This window comes from Ips typographus, linkage group LG1 (genome assembly GCF_016097725.1).
Source record: "Ips typographus isolate SLU linkage group LG1, UJ_Ityp_2.0, whole genome shotgun sequence".
Taxonomy (NCBI): Eukaryota; Metazoa; Arthropoda; class Insecta; order Coleoptera; family Curculionidae; genus Ips; species Ips typographus.
This window is the reverse complement of record NC_138422.1, coordinates 24113550-24130964: the sequence shown is the minus strand read 5'-3', so window position 1 is coordinate 24130964 and position 17415 is coordinate 24113550. Positions and strand designations below refer to the sequence as shown.

The window sequence follows — 17415 nt, the reverse complement described above, 5'->3', positions numbered from 1 at the left end:
CTGTTCAGTGACTTCTAACTGATTGCGTCACATTCACCAGAAAAAAACGTATGTCGATGATTAAATGTGATATGGATTGATTTTGATTATCGTAATTTTATTGATTACAGTTATGTTATAACTTAAGGCTAGAATAAATTACATAATATATGACAAACCAAAGTTCATATACCAACAATAATTAAACATTTCTTAGGTGTAGAACACTTGCAAAGGGCAGAGCCATTTCTTAGGTTTTCCTTAATATACCGGCATAAATTTAATCCTTAGGTTTAAAACGTTGTCAGTAAATTTAGAGGCCACTGGCACCTTCTTAATGGATCTAATCTTTTGATAATTTAAAACAATTCTTGGAAGATATGACACTTGTAGAGCCTCTGGTACATTTAAGACGGTTCTCAATAACATTTAGAGGTCGATAGAACTATTTTAAGAAATTTATCACTTTATTAGTTTCACGGGGAACAATGCAGTTAAATGCATCAAAGTAAATTCAATGAGAAGCTTTTCTTCGATAATTGAGTTGGGACATAATGTTGAAACAATTATATTTTTTTTTATAAATATCATTACTATTATTGAAATCATTACACTTAAAAAACCTGAACTTTATTTTGTTTAATAGCATAAAAAGCTTTACCATCGGCGACGTTACAACGGTTTACTTTTTGGAGTTTTTCAAACCGCTGCGGTTTAGAACTGTTATTCATTAGAATGGGAAAAAATCTCTTACTTAAATTTGTACCCGTAGAATAAAATAAACAATGCGGGGTCGAACTTAATTGTAATGAAACCATCAGACAGAAAAATTATAGGAAACATATAGGAAAAGAGTAGAGGTTGAATGATCAAAATTCGCAATCCCAAGACCTGCTTGAAACATCATTTTTATTCATAGAAAAATCAAAATACAAATCCATCATAGTGACCTTTGAACGACACATGTCATTCGCCTACCAGACAACAGACTCCATCAAAAATAACTAATTACGACAACTAATCAATCACAACGTAATATGATACAACTAAGAAAACTATTCTAAGTATATATTTTCTCGTAGCATGTTTCGTTCATCCACGCCGTTAACGAAGAAAATGTTATCAACATAATTCAGCTTCGTCAAAGCCCAAAAGAAAAGTTTACAAGAAATAAATGTCCCTCTCTCGGAGAGAGAACGTACAGCATGTTGTGTGATCAGAGACGGATTATTTGTGTCCTCCCTTTTAGGTTAATACGGTTGTAACTATGAAATTTACTAGAGATGACCAGCCCTCATTTAGTTTAAAGGAACAGGTCAACTTAACGCACGTAATTTAGTTCTTTTCCTATCAAATAGTGTAATGTGGAAGGTTCAATCACTTAGAAGGCGTGGCTTCCCCTGATGGCGTGGCAGGTTCGGTCTTGATAATTTTGCCGGAATCACCTGAAAACCCTGTGTTAAGTCTGTGGCTACTACTGCAAATGTAACGACTGACAATTGTCTTAAAGGAAGGATGTTGGAACTGTGTACACACCAAAACTGGACAGAAGAAACACATTACAAACTCAGGAAACTCGTGATTAATGGAACGGAAAGAAAAGGAAAGTGGAAAACACAACCAAAGATTTATCAGAAAATGAAAACTCACTTTCAGATCCTTCCTGTTCACCGCCTGAACGACGGCGCTTGCGCGCAGATCTGTCCTTCTTAAATGATTTCTGAGGCGCAGGTAAAGGATCCATTCCCAAAACCTAAAATTCCAACATAAATCCCCTTTTTAGATATTTAAACAAAAACGGAACGTAACCTCCCATCAGTAAGTTAATTACGTTCAGAAGGTGATTTAACATCATGGTACTTCAAGAGTAGCAAATACTAAAGTAAAACATCATGTCTAAAGGTGAATGTAAAAAGGAAATACAACTGGTATGCTACTAACCTTATAAATCTGTCGGAAAGCAATCAAACGCAAGGCATACTGCGCTGAACACGTCAAATCCTCGCGTTGTTGGGCGGTGAGAGCGCAAGAAGCATCAGGTCCCTCCTTTTCGCACGGATCGGCTAATCCAGGGCCACCAGGCAGCAATAAACCGCCTGCGACTGCTTCCATTACTCTGCGTAAGGCGTCGCCGGGGGATAGTTGAACCTGACCAGGCGTCGACGAAATCACTTTCTCGGCCAGAAGTTCCATGGCCTGAAAGTAACCAAAAAAATCCGTCTAGATGCCAAATCAAATGCAAAATACGAGTGGTACAGTTAGTTTATTGAAAAACAATCAGAAATGGTTTTAACATCATGACTCTTCAAGAGTAGCAAATACATAATCTAGCATCATGTGTTTTTCATTTTGGGGTTAAATTAATAAGGTGTCCTAATAGAGATCATACTTAACATTATCCTGTTCATAAATGACAGTTCATGTAAATACCAAAAGACTTTATACCATATTGCTTTACTGATTTAATTAGTTATGTAGTTTTTTAGTTTTGGCAGTCAATACATTTTACATCTTTGTCACAAGCATTGATTTCCAATAGTTTAATCCTCTTACCGTTGAAAATTTCGATTTGAAAGTTCCATTTAGTATTGGCGTTTCAAGTTAAGATCGCAGCACCATTTGAACTAAAATCGGGCAACTCGTTCCTAACCTAACATTATAAATAATCTGACACTGTCACTTCATATTTATGAAACCAGTGCTAAATTTCTAACCGAAATCAACGTAAACAAACGGAGAAATGACAGCTGGAATGTCCGAAACTGTTTTCAAAACTGATCACCAGAGGGAGTAGCTCTTATATTGAAAGGCCAATAGTTCCAGTATATTAACGCATACCTTGTAAACTCTAAACCATTAAAATAAACAACAAATGTCAACCCTGGAAGATAGGTAATGCCTTCAGAAATTTAGAGACTTACGGCAACATTGCTTTTTTGCAACACAGTTTTGGCTGTTTTATCTGAAATCTACCCAAAAACAATCCTAAAAATTTGTACTTAACTATGACATGTTTGAACGACGATTTAGATGTATTCGATTTGATTGAAAATGGCTTCCCTAAGCAAATATATGATGTTCTAGGGCTTTATGAGAATATTTTCTATTACTAGAAAGGCATACGCACTGTGAAATTAATGGTCGTATTATTTGCCTTCCACAGAAAAATGATTTAAATTCAATTGCTTTCGTTTTCCTGCTACAGAAATATTTACACCAGTGCTGTTCAACACAGTTCAAACAGTACATACCATCAACCAGCCAATCCTATTCTACAAGTATTGCCAACATAATTTGAAATCAGACCTATTAATTTTTAAATAGGTATACTTAGTTGTACTTTTCTTTTAAATGTGGTCATCGCGTTTATTCTTCTTTTACTGTATTTGTCTGCTGTTTATCCACTATCTAGGCAAAAAAAAATATAAGTTCTGTTGTGTGACTGGCCAAAACGTCTAAGAGACCATCATAGTGATTCTGATGTTTACATTTAAATCTTCTTAAAGATCGTTACCAAAACAACTACAATATTTCAATAACTACGAAGTCAAAAATTGTATTCCAAGCATTTCCCTCTATACCTTTTTGTTGACTGGGCTAAATAGGTAAAACTGAATATTTATCGGTATATCTTAAAATTTAAAAAATATTAAACAGCTAAAGGAGATAAAAAAAACTTGTGCTTTAAAATAAAATAGTGTTTATACTATAACCTAAAACCAAAGAATTATTATTATCAAAAATACCAGTTCAACAATATTTAATAATACAACGTAAATGTCTGACAAGGAGTCAAGTTCTTTAAAGCGGTATTGGTGCAACATTGCGTGTTACTGCTTGTAATTTAATTGCTGGTCTAATCAGTCTTTGTTAATTCTATAATGTAATATTATTTTCATGCAAACATAAGAAATTAGTTGTTCATACAGGGTGTTAACTAAATATGGTAAGTAAGAGAGTATTCTACATTCAACCATATTAGAGAGGAGTACTTATGATTTTTTTGTGTTGAGTGTTTTTAATCTTTTAAACAAAGTAAACGATTGAAAAATGTTTTACTTACAGTGGTAAGTGGTGATATTTATAATATAAGATATTTATTCAAGTAATTGGTAAGACCAACATGTAATAAACAGGGAGTAACGTGGGGTAAATATAAGTAGACAAAAAAAAGGAACCCTTCTTAAATACAATAAGTAAAAAATATAACTTACCCACGGGCTCAAAGGCGACCAAGTAGGCACACGCTGGCACAAATCCCTGAGGATGCGGATAATAATGACACAGGAGTGCAGACCTAGAGCTCTAGCCTGTAAAACGTTCAACCAATCAGAATCGACTGCAAGCAGCCTACATTGGTCGCGGAAAGGTTCCACGAAAACAAAAAACGAAAAATCAGGAAATTAAAAATGTACGCATGTTTTATCGGTTAAATCTGATGATCAGTGTTGAGTCAAGTAGAATTTTTATTTATGTGGAACCCTCGCACTTTTTCGACAATCTTTGTGATTGAGATGTGTAGTTTTTTTTCTGTATCTAACTTATTAGTTGTCGTGCAAGTGAATTTCTATCAAATACAAAGTAAATATTCGTTTAATTTTACTAGCAATGCCAAAAACCCACATCATCAGATCAATGATTTCTAAATAATTGGGCGGGACACTTAAGACGCGCATGGTTTGCTTGCTTAACAAATAATCTACCAAATGGAATAAAAACAAAGTTATAGTGTGGTTGCGCAGCGCCCAAGGTCCCGCTCTAACCTTAAGTAACAACAACGATCAGGCTGCATGGATACAGGTTATCTTTTTTTTTTCTTCGAATTTTGCTAACCGAACAGATTGCGCGTACGTAAAATAGAACAGATAGATTAGAACAACAACAAAAAAAGAGAACCAACCTGGAACCATTTGGTATGTCTGAGCGCTGCCAGCGCCTGGAGACACTTTCCTCTCGAGAGTACATCCCGGTCCGACCCGCCGCTCGCAGCTTCTAGACAACACACAATTCAAAGGGTGTTTGACCATTAGATGATCGGCCAGCGCTCCCCTTCCCACTTAAGTAACTTAAGGTAAGGGAGCGTCTGACCGACGTGCATGATCAAAAATCCTTCAACCGCGTATTAGCCGATGGTTTCTAGAAAACGGGGATGTCTATACAAGACAAAAGCCATTTTACGTATTTATGTATAAGTATTGGACTGACTGGTGTGCGTATGTGCGACAAATTGGCTATTTCAAACTATTCAGTCTCTTCGGCGTTTCGTGAACAAAAATATTTATAGTTTACTAAATATTATATTACACACCCCAAAAAAATTATCGCATTACTTAATATTTGCAAAAGTTTGAATACGAACCTCTTGATCGAATTGAATGTTTTTTTTTCCTTTAGGATCTTTCCTTCAGGAATAATAATCTGGGATTATTAAAATAACATTTCATTTTTCAGTAAATACCGTTGGTTGCAACAAAAAAAAACACCCTGTAGATATACCAACAGCAGCAGCATGCTAAAATTAATAGCAGAGTTTTGCCCCATCTATTTGTAAAACCTTAGTTTTTTATTTGTTTTATTAACTAATATACTTACACTGTACCAAAAGGTTTACTAATTAGTAATTTTGTAACAATCAAAATTACCTCAGTTTGGTCGTGTTTAGTACCCCCGACCCGACCTTACTTTAACTCACAGTTTATAAAACTAAGTAATTAGTATGCACTCATGAGAAATCACGATATAAAATAAATACTGAAAAGAAATGTACTGCAAAAATTGATATACGTATCAACCAACAGTTATTTAAATCTGCATGAAGTCAATTTGTTTTTGTTTTCTGTCTTCTTTTCAACATACGCATTTAAATTAGCAATATGCATGTTTGTAAAATAAGGTTGTGCTAAAAAATTTAATATCTTTTATTAACAGAGATAATAAAATTAACCAAAAAAATTTTTATGAATAGATGAAACTAAGTCGGGTATTAATTTTAATATGCTGCTATTGTTGGTAAACTATATTTTCAACCAAAAACTCATGACAATACAAATATTTTTTCTGCAAATATTTTAGTAAGACGATAGTTTTTGTGGGGGGTGTATTATAAAAAAAGTTAACTTTATAGCATCAAACATCGTATGATATTTTCTACTACTCAAAACGAAAAATAAACAATTTTAGTGATCAATTTTAAAAACAATTTTTTTTACAAACTTGATCGTCTTAAGATCTAAAATCCACGGTCAAATCAAATTTATGGTAAATACAAATGTTAATTAATTTTTATGATCCAACTAGGCTTCCACGAAAACAAAAAACCTTGAAAACAAAGAGCTTGACAGTTTTCGTTGCAATTTTTGAAAAGGTGACATAAGTCTGTTATTAAAAATGTAAACAAATAAATACCAATTTAATTTTAAAAATTAGATTCCACTGCCGGTATTTTGCTTTTGAAAACAGCCCTACAAAATTAATTTAAAATACGTCCAGCCTAATTACTGAAACGCAATTATTAGTCATTTTGTTGATAATATACTACTCTTATGGAAGATTTAACGTGTAAGTATGCATCAAAAATTGTTTCAAAACATGACTGTAAAAAAATTACAAAAAGTTGTTCACGAAACCGCCAGCATTCAGCTGACACTGGATCATGCAGAACTTCCATCTTTGGCCTAAAAAAAGTCCAATATTTACAATTAAAGTTTGTTATACTGGCTTGCGCATACGCACTTATTTTTTTCGAACCTCTTTTCGTAGAATCAACGTTATTAGACTGTGCTTTTTTTTATGACCACCAAGCATCCGGAAACCATCCACTTATCGATCGCGAACGAAATCGGCGCCCTTCCACCGACCCTTACATTTATCGCGCCCAACAACACTTACCTTGTTCACGCATCACCGGACTTGTTAACTGAACCAGAACGGTCAGTCCTTCAGCCTGCACTGTTAATCCGGCCTCAGCCGGATTGATCAGTACCTGGTAGTTTGCTTCTGGTGCCACCTAAATACATTTCAGTTTATAGAAACAAACAACAACCTAACAATGATTAATGATAAAAAGACACTTTTAATAAACATTGTGCGAAGAGACTTTATCTAAGAGTCTCAAAGCATCATCCTATCAAATCAAAAGCTTACAACAAAAGCTAACTCGACCCAATAATAACTGAGTAAATAATTGTTTTTGACATTAAGTTTAATGTAATAATCAGTCGTTAACGTACCTGTTTGAACGCGGCCGGTAATAAATCTACTACTTTCTTTAGTAACGTCAGCGTAGGCTTGTCTGCGCACAGTACCACCAACTCGACCTGATTGTCCCCTTTCAATAGCAAACCTTTAGCCAAATGTCCAACGCGCATAACACCGCGTAGCATACGCGACACATCTTGCTCTTTCTGAAATGAGAACCTGCAAAAAATTCTACTTATAACGCATGTGTAAATCTCAGTAACCATAAAAAACTGCTTCACATCTCTACCACAGACAGCTATTTTCGTTCAGTTTTATTTCAACTGTAGAAATTGAAAAACGCAAATCAAAATATACCGTCTGTCTGTTGTAGTTTATAAGAACATACAAAAAATCAAAAAAACATAATCTAATAAAATAGATAGCAGTCTCCTGTTTAGGGGCTGACTCTTTCTAATGTTTTCAAGTCCTGTGTTATGTTTCTTGCTATGTATGTAAACAGGATTGACTTGACAACCACTAATTGAATTAATATAAAAAAAAATCGAAAGCTATATAACTTTTTCTTTTTTCCCAAAATACGGAGTTATAAGTTTTGAAATTTAGGTAAGAAAAACTTTTTTAAGATACAAGATGAAAGCTGCAAAAATAGAATTTTGGAATATTACTTACGGTTAATACATTTATCTCGCGATGGTCGTTTCAATTTTTTATGATGTTAATTTTCTTTTAGGCACTCTTTTTACTAATGAGTCAAAGAGCAACTAAAATCACAAATAATCGTTTCTAACGGTCAAGCGTTTAGTCACTTAAATCTAGTAGTTTAAAAATCTAAAAGTACCATTGACATTTAAGTTCAATTCTACTCTCGCCTCCTCAACTCGAAAACTATGACTGAAAGCAAAAAAAAACTTACAGCTGATTATCCCGGCCGTCTTCCTTCTGTGCAGGCTCGACTGGTTTGTCCTTGGCAGCTTCCCCTTCAGCAGGTTTCAGTTCCGCCAATTGGTCTGACACCTAAACATCCACGTCATTACTGACCTATTTCCCCGCAGCTTTCCAAATAAACTCACATTTTTCAATGCCCTTTCGGTATGTGAAACAATTTTCTGGACGACTTGAAGTTCTTCCTCCTTAGGATAGATTTCGGAGTGTTTTGCCATTACATGACGATCGTCGCTAGATTCAGGCCGTCTCGGACCACCCGGTCCTCCAGGAAAGAATGGCGGCCCTCCCGGGAATGGTCTTCCTCTAGGAAACGGTCCGCCCCTAGATACCATTTCCATGTATTCTTCGTAACGACGTCGGTCTTCCCAATACATCGATTCCTCGTCGTCCATGTTGAAACCATGTCTGCGCGCCCAAAATTCTTCCCGCATCGCCTGTAAGAAAAAAAAAACAATAGCAACATAGTTTTAGTCAGTTGATCATAAGATTGTTCAAAACCACAAGAATACAATTGCTTCCTGTTAAAGAATTAAGACTATTCAACTTGAAATTGTGCAACTTTGTGTCAATTGACACATCTGTTTCAAAATCAGCAACACTTTCACAAGAATGTTGTGAAAGAAAGCTCTTAAAGTTTTGACTGTGCTTAATGAAAATGTTTTAGGGTTATTTAAATAAAATACAATAATTATAAATGTAGGAACTAGCAATACCCCTAGGCTAGACCTTGAAGCAAAGGGGGTGAAGAAATTCCGTTATAATCTACGACAACCTGAAAATTTTGTAAAACCATGAACGGGTTAACAAAAGGAACAATCGTCGAGGTCGACATTAAAATTAAAATCTCTGTTCGAGATGACAATTGAACTTTCATACATATTTTTTTTTATAACCAAATTGAAACATCTTCTACATTATGTAACTCGTGCAATTTGTTGAATTGTACATGCGTGCTGTAATTATTATGCTAGACTAGAACCAATATCAATTTAGCACCAAAAATTTTGAGTAAAACGCAAAGTTGGTTTTTTAAGACCTGAATTTAGACTGAGAATAACTAATTCATATGAAAATTGTTACTTAAATGTCAAACATACTATTCTCATGCAATAAGCTCCGCAAGTTCGAATATAGGGTAAAAATGATACCGAACGCACCCCCTGGACCCAAAACAGAAAAAATCTACTTACAGCACGTCTCAATTTTTCCTCCTGAATCTTCCTTTGACGTAGCGATGGTTTCACGTCGACCACCAAATCCGGATTGACCTTCTTCTTGTACTGTAGCCGATGTCGGCGACCTTTCATGTGCATCTCTTTTGCGTTCGGATCGTTGAACCGACATTCGCACAATTTGCAATTGAAACTCATCACCTGCGGACAGAATCATTCGGTTCTTCATGACATTCCCTGGTGAAGAGAATAGTTTTGTGCGGATTTTGGGCTACGGAACGGCGCAAATTGTAGACGACCGTCCCGCGAAAATGTCCGTCTTTTTCTGTGGCCCTGATTGGCACGGACCGAAATTGTCAACGAGGTCGACAACGTCCAACATTATCCAATCAGGGACGACGATATCAATGTATAATCAGTACCTTGCCGTCCTCACTCTTGATTTCCTCAATATAGTCTTGTCCTACTGGTTGAATGTCAGGCTCCGGTGTGTCATCTTGCTCTTCCTCTTTCACCTCGCCATTACTTCCCTGGAATAGAGAGACCGAAAGGCTGTGGTCAGCTGGGTACGCCGATTTTTTCATGTTTTGGGTAAGGGGGTGTCAACCAAAAAAAAAATTCCCGATATCTTCCGTTTACTTGATGCTACTGTTACAGTTTGGTTTACACCTCCTTAAAAATTATTAGCAAAGACGCTCTAATTATAAACGTCAATGTAACACCTAATTTATATACTAATAGTAGTACTGAACACTGTCCCTAATCACATAGCAAAGAAAATAATTTACTTATAAAAAATAGCAGCTACAAAGTTACAATATTCTTTATATTAAAACACACGGTTTTTTTTTGTCTACAACAACGCCAAAATGATCCAAGAGAACGACAAATCCTTTGCATCCAGCAAAAACCACTAAGATTATAGAAGTATTTCTAGAGCAAAATTAATTATTCATAAATTGGTAATAGTTTAAATATTCCTGTTCAAATTGTTCAAATATCCATTTAAAAAAAATAGCACTTTGACCTAGAATTTAATGAAAACTGATTTTAATGTTTCAACTACATGGAAATTTTATGGCGTTTCGGACATTAATTAAAAATTTGTTTCGCCCTTCACCGAATTTGCACCAGCGACCTCTGCGTTTCTGGCGCAAAAAAAAACTCATTTTGATTTATTAGATTATCAACAAAAACGCTGCTTTGAACATAAAGTTCAAATCTTGATATTCTGATTCAAACGGTAACCAAAATAAGAAAAAAACATTCCAAGATCGACTACTTTTCGCTCGACATTCTGTTTAGTTACGAAGTCTTCGAACATACACAACAAATACTACGCTACAAAAACACGCACCTGACTTACATTATTTATTCCCAGGCCTCCCGATTGCACAAAATTGATCTTAGGTCCGCTCGCCAGCGACTTCTTAGCTCCTCCGATCACCTCAGGCTCTTGAGGCGGAATCGGTTTTCCCAATTTAGTGTGTAGCAAAACTACCTGCAGCAAAACATCACCCTCAACCACCATATACTTACTGTGATCGTGTGAATCTGTTTACCTTTTGATGCTTGGCACCACGTATATGGGCTGCATAGGCATCATTGCCAGTGCACGTCACGTCGCACAACTGACATCGCAGCGAATTTCCGGATCTGTTAGCGTTGGTGGTCGCAACGCTGGCCGCCATCTTGGTGGCAGCTTCTCGTTTCTTGTGTTTCTGGCCTTCCAGATGCTCTCTGTAAGTTTGCGGGCCGGCACAACTAATTTTACACACGTCGCAGTAGTGTAATTGTTGAGGTTTAGGTGGAGCTTTGGGTCGGTTGCCCCGATTACCACCCGCGCCCCTCTTAAAGCCTTGCCATCCGGCGCCTTTTTGAGCGGCTGCAGCTACAGTAGGAGCGGCTACGCCGCCTTGCTGTTGCTGCGCAACGTACATTGTTGCGGCCGAATATAAGGCCGCGTCGTATCCGGAATACGTGGCGCTGGTTGCTGCAAAAAATGGGAAACTCTAAACTCTTCAGGTATAAAATTAGAAAATCATATTTGGATGATGCAAAACATTCTGTCAGTTGAAAAAGGATCAAGATTACTTTCTTTTGGTTATAAAATCGACTTTTTGTCCTGACTATCAAGATTTTCTCCAGACCAACTAATACATGACAGTAATAGTTTTTTAGGCTGCAGTCACTTTACCAATAAAGGTTGTTTTTTAATTTTCTAACATATTTAGTAACTTCTTGTTTAGGGTAATATCTCAAGACGTTTTTGGGCAGTCCGAAACATTATCGATTTATCCGGCAAATGGATAAACACTTAAACAGGGTTCAATCTTAATCGGCAGTGATTTAATATATCCTCGTTTACATCTGTCATTCAAATGCCGTTGTATGTTCAACATTACTTGTTACCTACTCTGAGTAGTTTTTAGGACAGGTCTTACAGGGTACCCAGAGACAGTGACCGAAACTTGAAATTGTTTTTGAGGTTGCACAAGTTGTTCTCTTTAGACACCTTGTATTCTATCGGTCAAGGGAGTTGACTTAAAATTATGAAACATGCACCTGACGTAAAATGACAGATCAATGCTACTGCCAATTCGAGATTGAGTACTGCTGTCGCACTTTTCGGATAATTCAATATTTCTTGAGTCACAGGATGTTAGTTGGAAAACGGCCAAAAACATACCTAGTTATAACGCTAAACAACACTACTCTGTGTTAAAATTAAACCAAAAAAAATATTGGTTAATTGGAGACTTGAAAATGTATACTAAAAATGTCAGTGAAAACCCAGCTTATCTCTTCACAAGTAAAAAACAAAGCTACATCACTGGATTCTGACTATTATGTTGTAGCAAGGTGTCTGATCACGCCCAAGCACTAAGACACCGGGGGTGTAATTCTCCTTGCTGATTTTACCTTTTCCTGCCAATTTAAGACAAAAAAAAACCTTTTACCGCCTAACTGGCTGAGCCTGCTGATTGGCTTTTGGATATATGCATATTTCTTGAGACACAGAACGTTAATTGGGAAATGACCAAAAACATCCTGTAATCTGGATGTAAACAACACTTTTCCACATTTGTATAAAACTAATGTCCTAGTTGTATTTGCACTCCTTAGAAGGACAATAATATTGGATTTGAGCCAAAAACAAATGCCTCTGATATCCTATTTAGGGCCAGTACTTTCACTTCAGAATAATTTTATTAAGAAATCTAGTGAGAAATCCAATCCAGTGGTAAAAGTACCAGTCCTAAGACTATACAAGTGTTAAAAGTTTAAATCATTAATAGATTAAGATTAAAATAATTGTGTTAGTTTGACTGTTAATTTCACAAATCAGCATTAAAAATACTTCTCCAGCAGCAAGTTCTCAATCAGACAATTTTTATTTCATATTTAACAAAGTATATGGTTGTTTTATAACATGTGGTCAGTTTTTCAAATATCAGATTATCTGGTGCAGCTCAAAGCTGCAAATCAAGAAATGTAAAATTGCCTAATAGTGTGAAATTCTTAATTTTTAGTTGAAATTAACAAATAAATTTTTCTGTACACATACTTTCTTTACCAAGTTTAATATTTGAGGAACCTGATGTCTGGTGTCTTTGAAATTAAAAATTACTCCTAACTCACACTGAGTGAATTAAAAATATATTCGCGGTATTGACATTATTTTTGAAATCACCAAGCTAAGTTATACCTATTTATAAGTCTTGTAGCTATAGACACACTTCATTCAGATTGCCCTAGACATACTGAAATGAGAATGATTGATGACACTGAAATGACAAGACTTTTTTAAACCCGAAATAATTATACAAGGTGATAAAATAGAAATAATTTTAAAATCATATTTTAGGTTCTTATAAATGGAGATTTATGGGGTACAAAAAGAGCATGTAGTACTCACGTTTTGCCTGCGTGGTAGGTTGGGCGGCTATCGTAGTCTGAGCGGCGGGTTGGGCGTACGTAGCCTGGTACACAGTGGCGTTAGGCTGGTAAGTAGCCGCGTACTGAGCTGGCTTCGCTGCAGCAGTCTGCAAAACGCTCCTCTTGTCAGAAACTTTTTATCTGACCAAACTCTCCATATACATGCACACACTCATACAAATGTAAAGGGCGCCCATCCAAACAATCACAGTTCCCTGTTATCGGACGCTGTCATTAAGCAGAAGCAACGCTTAGTTAAAGCTTCTAGTAAACTCACAATTAAAAGTTTTGCTTCTACCAATAGAGTCAGTCAAATGAAGTAGGAAGCAATTTTTTTAAAAAAGCAAAACAATTGACAACTAATAATTCTCTTCTACAAAACTAAACATCATTTTTTTAGGCCACTATTTTATGAGTATTATAATGCTTTATTTGAACTACTTTTTTGTAAATCTTTTCATTTTAGATGGACGCCCGAATTATCGCAGACGTCTACACTAAAAAATGTCAGTCAAAACCCAAGTTCTCTCTTTTACAAGTAAAAGACAAAGCAACATGACCGGATTCTGACTAAAATGCTGTAGCAAGGTGTCTGATCACGCCCAAGCACTAAGACACCGGGGGTGTAATTCTCCTTGCTGATTTTGCCATTTGCTGTCAATTTAAGAGCCAATCCCCCCCCCCTTGTACCGCCCAATTGAAAACAAAATGCTTACAGCAGCTTGGGCCTGTTGATTGGCTCTCTGCGTAGCGTAAGTAGTGGCGTAAGTGGCCGGTTTCGCGACGGCTGCGGTCGCTTGGTCGTAACCCGGAGTGTATGTGGCTGCTGCAGCTGTTTGACCGTAACCGTATTCGTATGCTGGCGTGGCACCGGTACCAACTGCAGCATAAGTTCCCTAAAAATGATACTAGTGAAATCCCGAAAATCTTTTATTCCTTTAATTTTTTCAGTTTTGCAAAATTACTAATTGAACGAGTTTTTTAAAATATTTTTGGTGGCGGTTATTTAGTTGCATACAGCCGACAGACACTCGTGTTTTTATTCGGTGGAAGGAAACTAGCGAGGACGCGAATATCATTATTAGCAGACTCCAAGACTGCTAAACAACCATTCTTGCTCAAAACAACTTGTGTGTTTGTATATTGGTAGCTTATAAAGTTTATCTGTGTTGGATAACAAAGTATAATTGAAATTCCGTTATTTTAATTCTGGTGGTATAATGGTTCTTTAATTCCAATTGTTATCAAAAAATGCTTAAATTAGGTAACCACTTTTGGTGGTTTGGCAATAAACTCATTCTGGAACACCAATTTTTATACAATTTTATACAGAAATTTGAGTACAAACTTGCTTCTCTCATTATTCCATAAAAGAAAGTTTATAGTTGAGTGGTGCCAAAATGCTTTTTAGTAGACAAAAAACACTTTATTATGTTCTTTGATTGGTAAACTACCGATATGGTATGGCAACTGAACTGTGCATCCATCAACTGGGCTTAAAGATTTTTTAGGGAGGGCAAAAAAGGTATATTTGCCAAAGAAATATTTTACTTTGTTTAATTCAACATAAAGGTGTATTGTTTAGACTAATAAGTTTTTGACAATTCAATAATAAACATCCAGTGTCTGAATCTTGAATTAAGCTCTATCACCTGCCATTCTAAAACCACTATAACATTATCTGTGACATGGTTTGATTACCTATTTTTTTTTTTTAGAACAAACACTAGGTTTTACTGGAGATAAGACCACATTGGAAAAAGTTTCATGATAAGTTAGTATTTGGCATTTAAAATCCGAGCAAATACAACATACTATGTGTTAAGGCTATTGAGGCAGATATTAAAAGCAAATATCCTTTTTTTTTACACTACAAGAGAGACCAAACACCCAAAGTACAATAAATCAGCAGACAGTTTTTTTTTGTTCAAAAAACCACCTAGTGAACCATAGAATAGAAAAAAGTGTGATATACAAGTAACTGTGTCTGTTACTTAGTCCAAATTTTTCATTTTGAGTTGACGTTCCATCTAATGTGCAGAGCGAATTTGAGGTCACAATGACGCAATTTGACATTTTTGGTACAAATGATGACATCAAATTCACTCTGCAGGATTGATGGAACATCAAAACAGAGCATACATTTGAAAGTGTAAGATTTCTCTTTCTTCTTTGTCAGAAGAGGTGATAAAGAGGCCAATTACTGGCAGTGGCCCTAAAGCAGCAAACATCACATTTCAACTCACTCTGTATGCTTCTGGCATTATAATTATTTGTAATTCAGACATTCAACATCAAAGGTGGCAAAACTAGTTTAAAAAATTAATAAACCTAACCAAGATATTCGAGAACAACACCTACATGGAACAAATGTAAATTTAGTATTTAATTGAATAATGCTCCAAATAATGATAATATGGGGTAGTTCCTATGTTCCTAATTAGTTAGGTGGGTATCAGTATTCTAAAGAATACCCAGAAAAACTTAATTTGGACTAATCCACCATACAGATAACCAACATTTAAGACATAAACACAGATTGCTGGCTTACACTTAAACAATAACTTTGCTCAAAACATGTTACAAACTGTGAAAGGTTGCTTGCCTCATCGCTAGTAACCCCCAACTACAAACTAACTTAACCTAACACTGAAAAGCTACAACATACCTGAGCTGCTGCTGTCTGATAGGCTGCTTCGTAGCCTGGTGCTCTTTGGGTGCCGTAAGTGGCGGCAGCTGTTGCTGGCGCAGCTACTGCATAACCTGGTTGTCCTGCTTGGTATGCTGCTCCAGTTGCTGTTGCACTGTAATTAGAGATTTCAATTAGCATTCTGAAGCATGCTTTGTTGCCTTAAATTGCACTATTTCAGTCAATAACTTTGGTGGAGTATCCATTGTAGCTTAAGTTGCAGGTCAAGGTTTGATTGATCTTTGAAATCAACTCAAATAATGCAAAATGTGATGAATTAAGATTATAATCAATGCGTAGAGTATTCTTGAAATTTAGGAACATAAATAAGTAGAATTGAAAGGTAGTAAACACTTTTTTAATGAAAATAGAGACAAACTTCCAAAAGACCGGCCTCCATGCTTCCAGGCAAAGTAGGCTGGCCCTTCCAAGACTTACCTAGAGATTGTGGAACGATTTCAAATTTTCTACGGTTGCAATGGGTTTTAAAACGTGCACCGAGGGTTAAACCAACTTTTGGTTACAAAAACCAAGGTTTAAACACCTCAAAAACCTGATATTTGAGTGGAAAACTCGCACGTGCCGCAAATAGAACCGCAAAACCGGGCGGCCAAAATGGCGGACGAACGGCGTCATTCGTGCGACGTTGCCATGTCACATGTTTTAGTTTTCCTGTAGAAGACATTTTAGGGAGTTTGAGACTGTATTAATAACTGTGTAAAGGACACTTTAAATAATGTTTTGAGTGGCAATGGAAGCATAACAAATTTAAATGGGAAAAATTACTCTAGTAGCGCGTCTATTCAACCACAGATATCTGGTAAGTTGAAAATTATTGAATTAATACACAAACTGAACGCTAGGTATTCTCCAATCTTCCTTCAAATATTAGTATTCAATAATTAATGGAAAGTTCTACTTATCGTTTGTAAAGAGGTTGAAATAAAATACACAGAAACGTGGCAACGCCACACCGGTTATCGATCCCCTTGGTGAAAATGCCGGCCGTTCAAGGACAATGATTTTGCCAATTTTGAAGGCGCCTTTTGACAAGTTACAAAAAGAGCTACCCCAAAAGCCCATACACGAACCGAAAGAGAAAATCATGCACAACATTAAGATAAACGTTATGCTTACCTGTATTGGGTTCCACCGTGCGTAAATCCAAAATAGTTATTAGTGGCCATCGTTCTTTCACACAGCACGCCAACAAACTGACTAAACGCCCTCGTGCGGACTCGCTTGTAATTTAACAACAGGAAGTGTCAGTAATGTCAATTTTGAAAATTCGCGCTAAATCGGGGAATTTAAATAGGAAAGTTAATTAAGTTAGTTAGAAATGTTTGTTGGTAAAATAAGATTTATAAATCAGGCTCAAAGTGTGGGTAAAAACATAATACAACTACTTGCTTGGTAAGTTGGTACAAACACGAAAACTACTTTGACTCTCTTCCAGTGACGTCATTCACATGTGTCATCCACACCATAACC

The 17415-nt window shown here is 36.1% G+C and overlaps 1 protein-coding gene across 6 annotated transcripts; it reads right to left on the bottom strand.

Annotated features, from left to right (window-relative positions):
- Positions 1–871: 871 nt before the first annotated feature.
- Zn72D (Zinc-finger protein 72D) lies at positions 872–17214 on the bottom strand. Of its 6 annotated transcripts, none has more exons than XM_081995067.1 (17): positions 17062–17214; positions 15904–16039; positions 13952–14131; positions 13216–13342; positions 10859–11289; positions 10654–10797; positions 9719–9826; positions 9315–9497; positions 8250–8558; positions 8093–8193; positions 7209–7395; positions 6868–6985; positions 4880–4968; positions 4194–4289; positions 1921–2175; positions 1630–1732; positions 872–1424 (listed from the first exon to the last, which is right to left on the bottom strand). In XM_081995067.1, the coding sequence occupies exons 1-17, from the start codon at positions 17109–17111 to the stop codon at positions 1357–1359; spliced, it is 2685 nt and encodes an 894-aa protein (XP_081851193.1). In that variant the 5' UTR covers positions 17112–17214; the 3' UTR covers positions 872–1356. The 6 variants fall into 6 exon arrangements, with proteins under 6 accessions (XP_081851193.1, XP_081851184.1, XP_081851200.1 ...); XM_081995058.1 differs by having other exon boundaries at positions 4880–4971; positions 17062–17213; XM_081995074.1 differs by having other exon boundaries at positions 4880–4971; positions 10663–10797; positions 17062–17213.
- Positions 17215–17415: the final 201 nt, after the last annotated feature.

Bases quoted from the DNA above. Each gene is read 5' to 3' on its own strand.
- Zn72D (XM_081995058.1), bottom strand. From the start codon at position 17,111: ATGGCCACTAATAACTATTTTGGATTTACGCACGGTGGAACCCAATAC. The intron at 10,798-10,858 runs GTAAACAGATTC...GTTTTGCTGCAG, and splicing joins GTGGTGCCAAGCATCAAAAG to GTAGTTTTGCTACACACTAA. The intron at 9,498-9,718 runs GTACTGATTATA...TTCTGTCCGCAG, and splicing joins TCAAGAGTGAGGACGGCAAG to GTGATGAGTTTCAATTGCAA.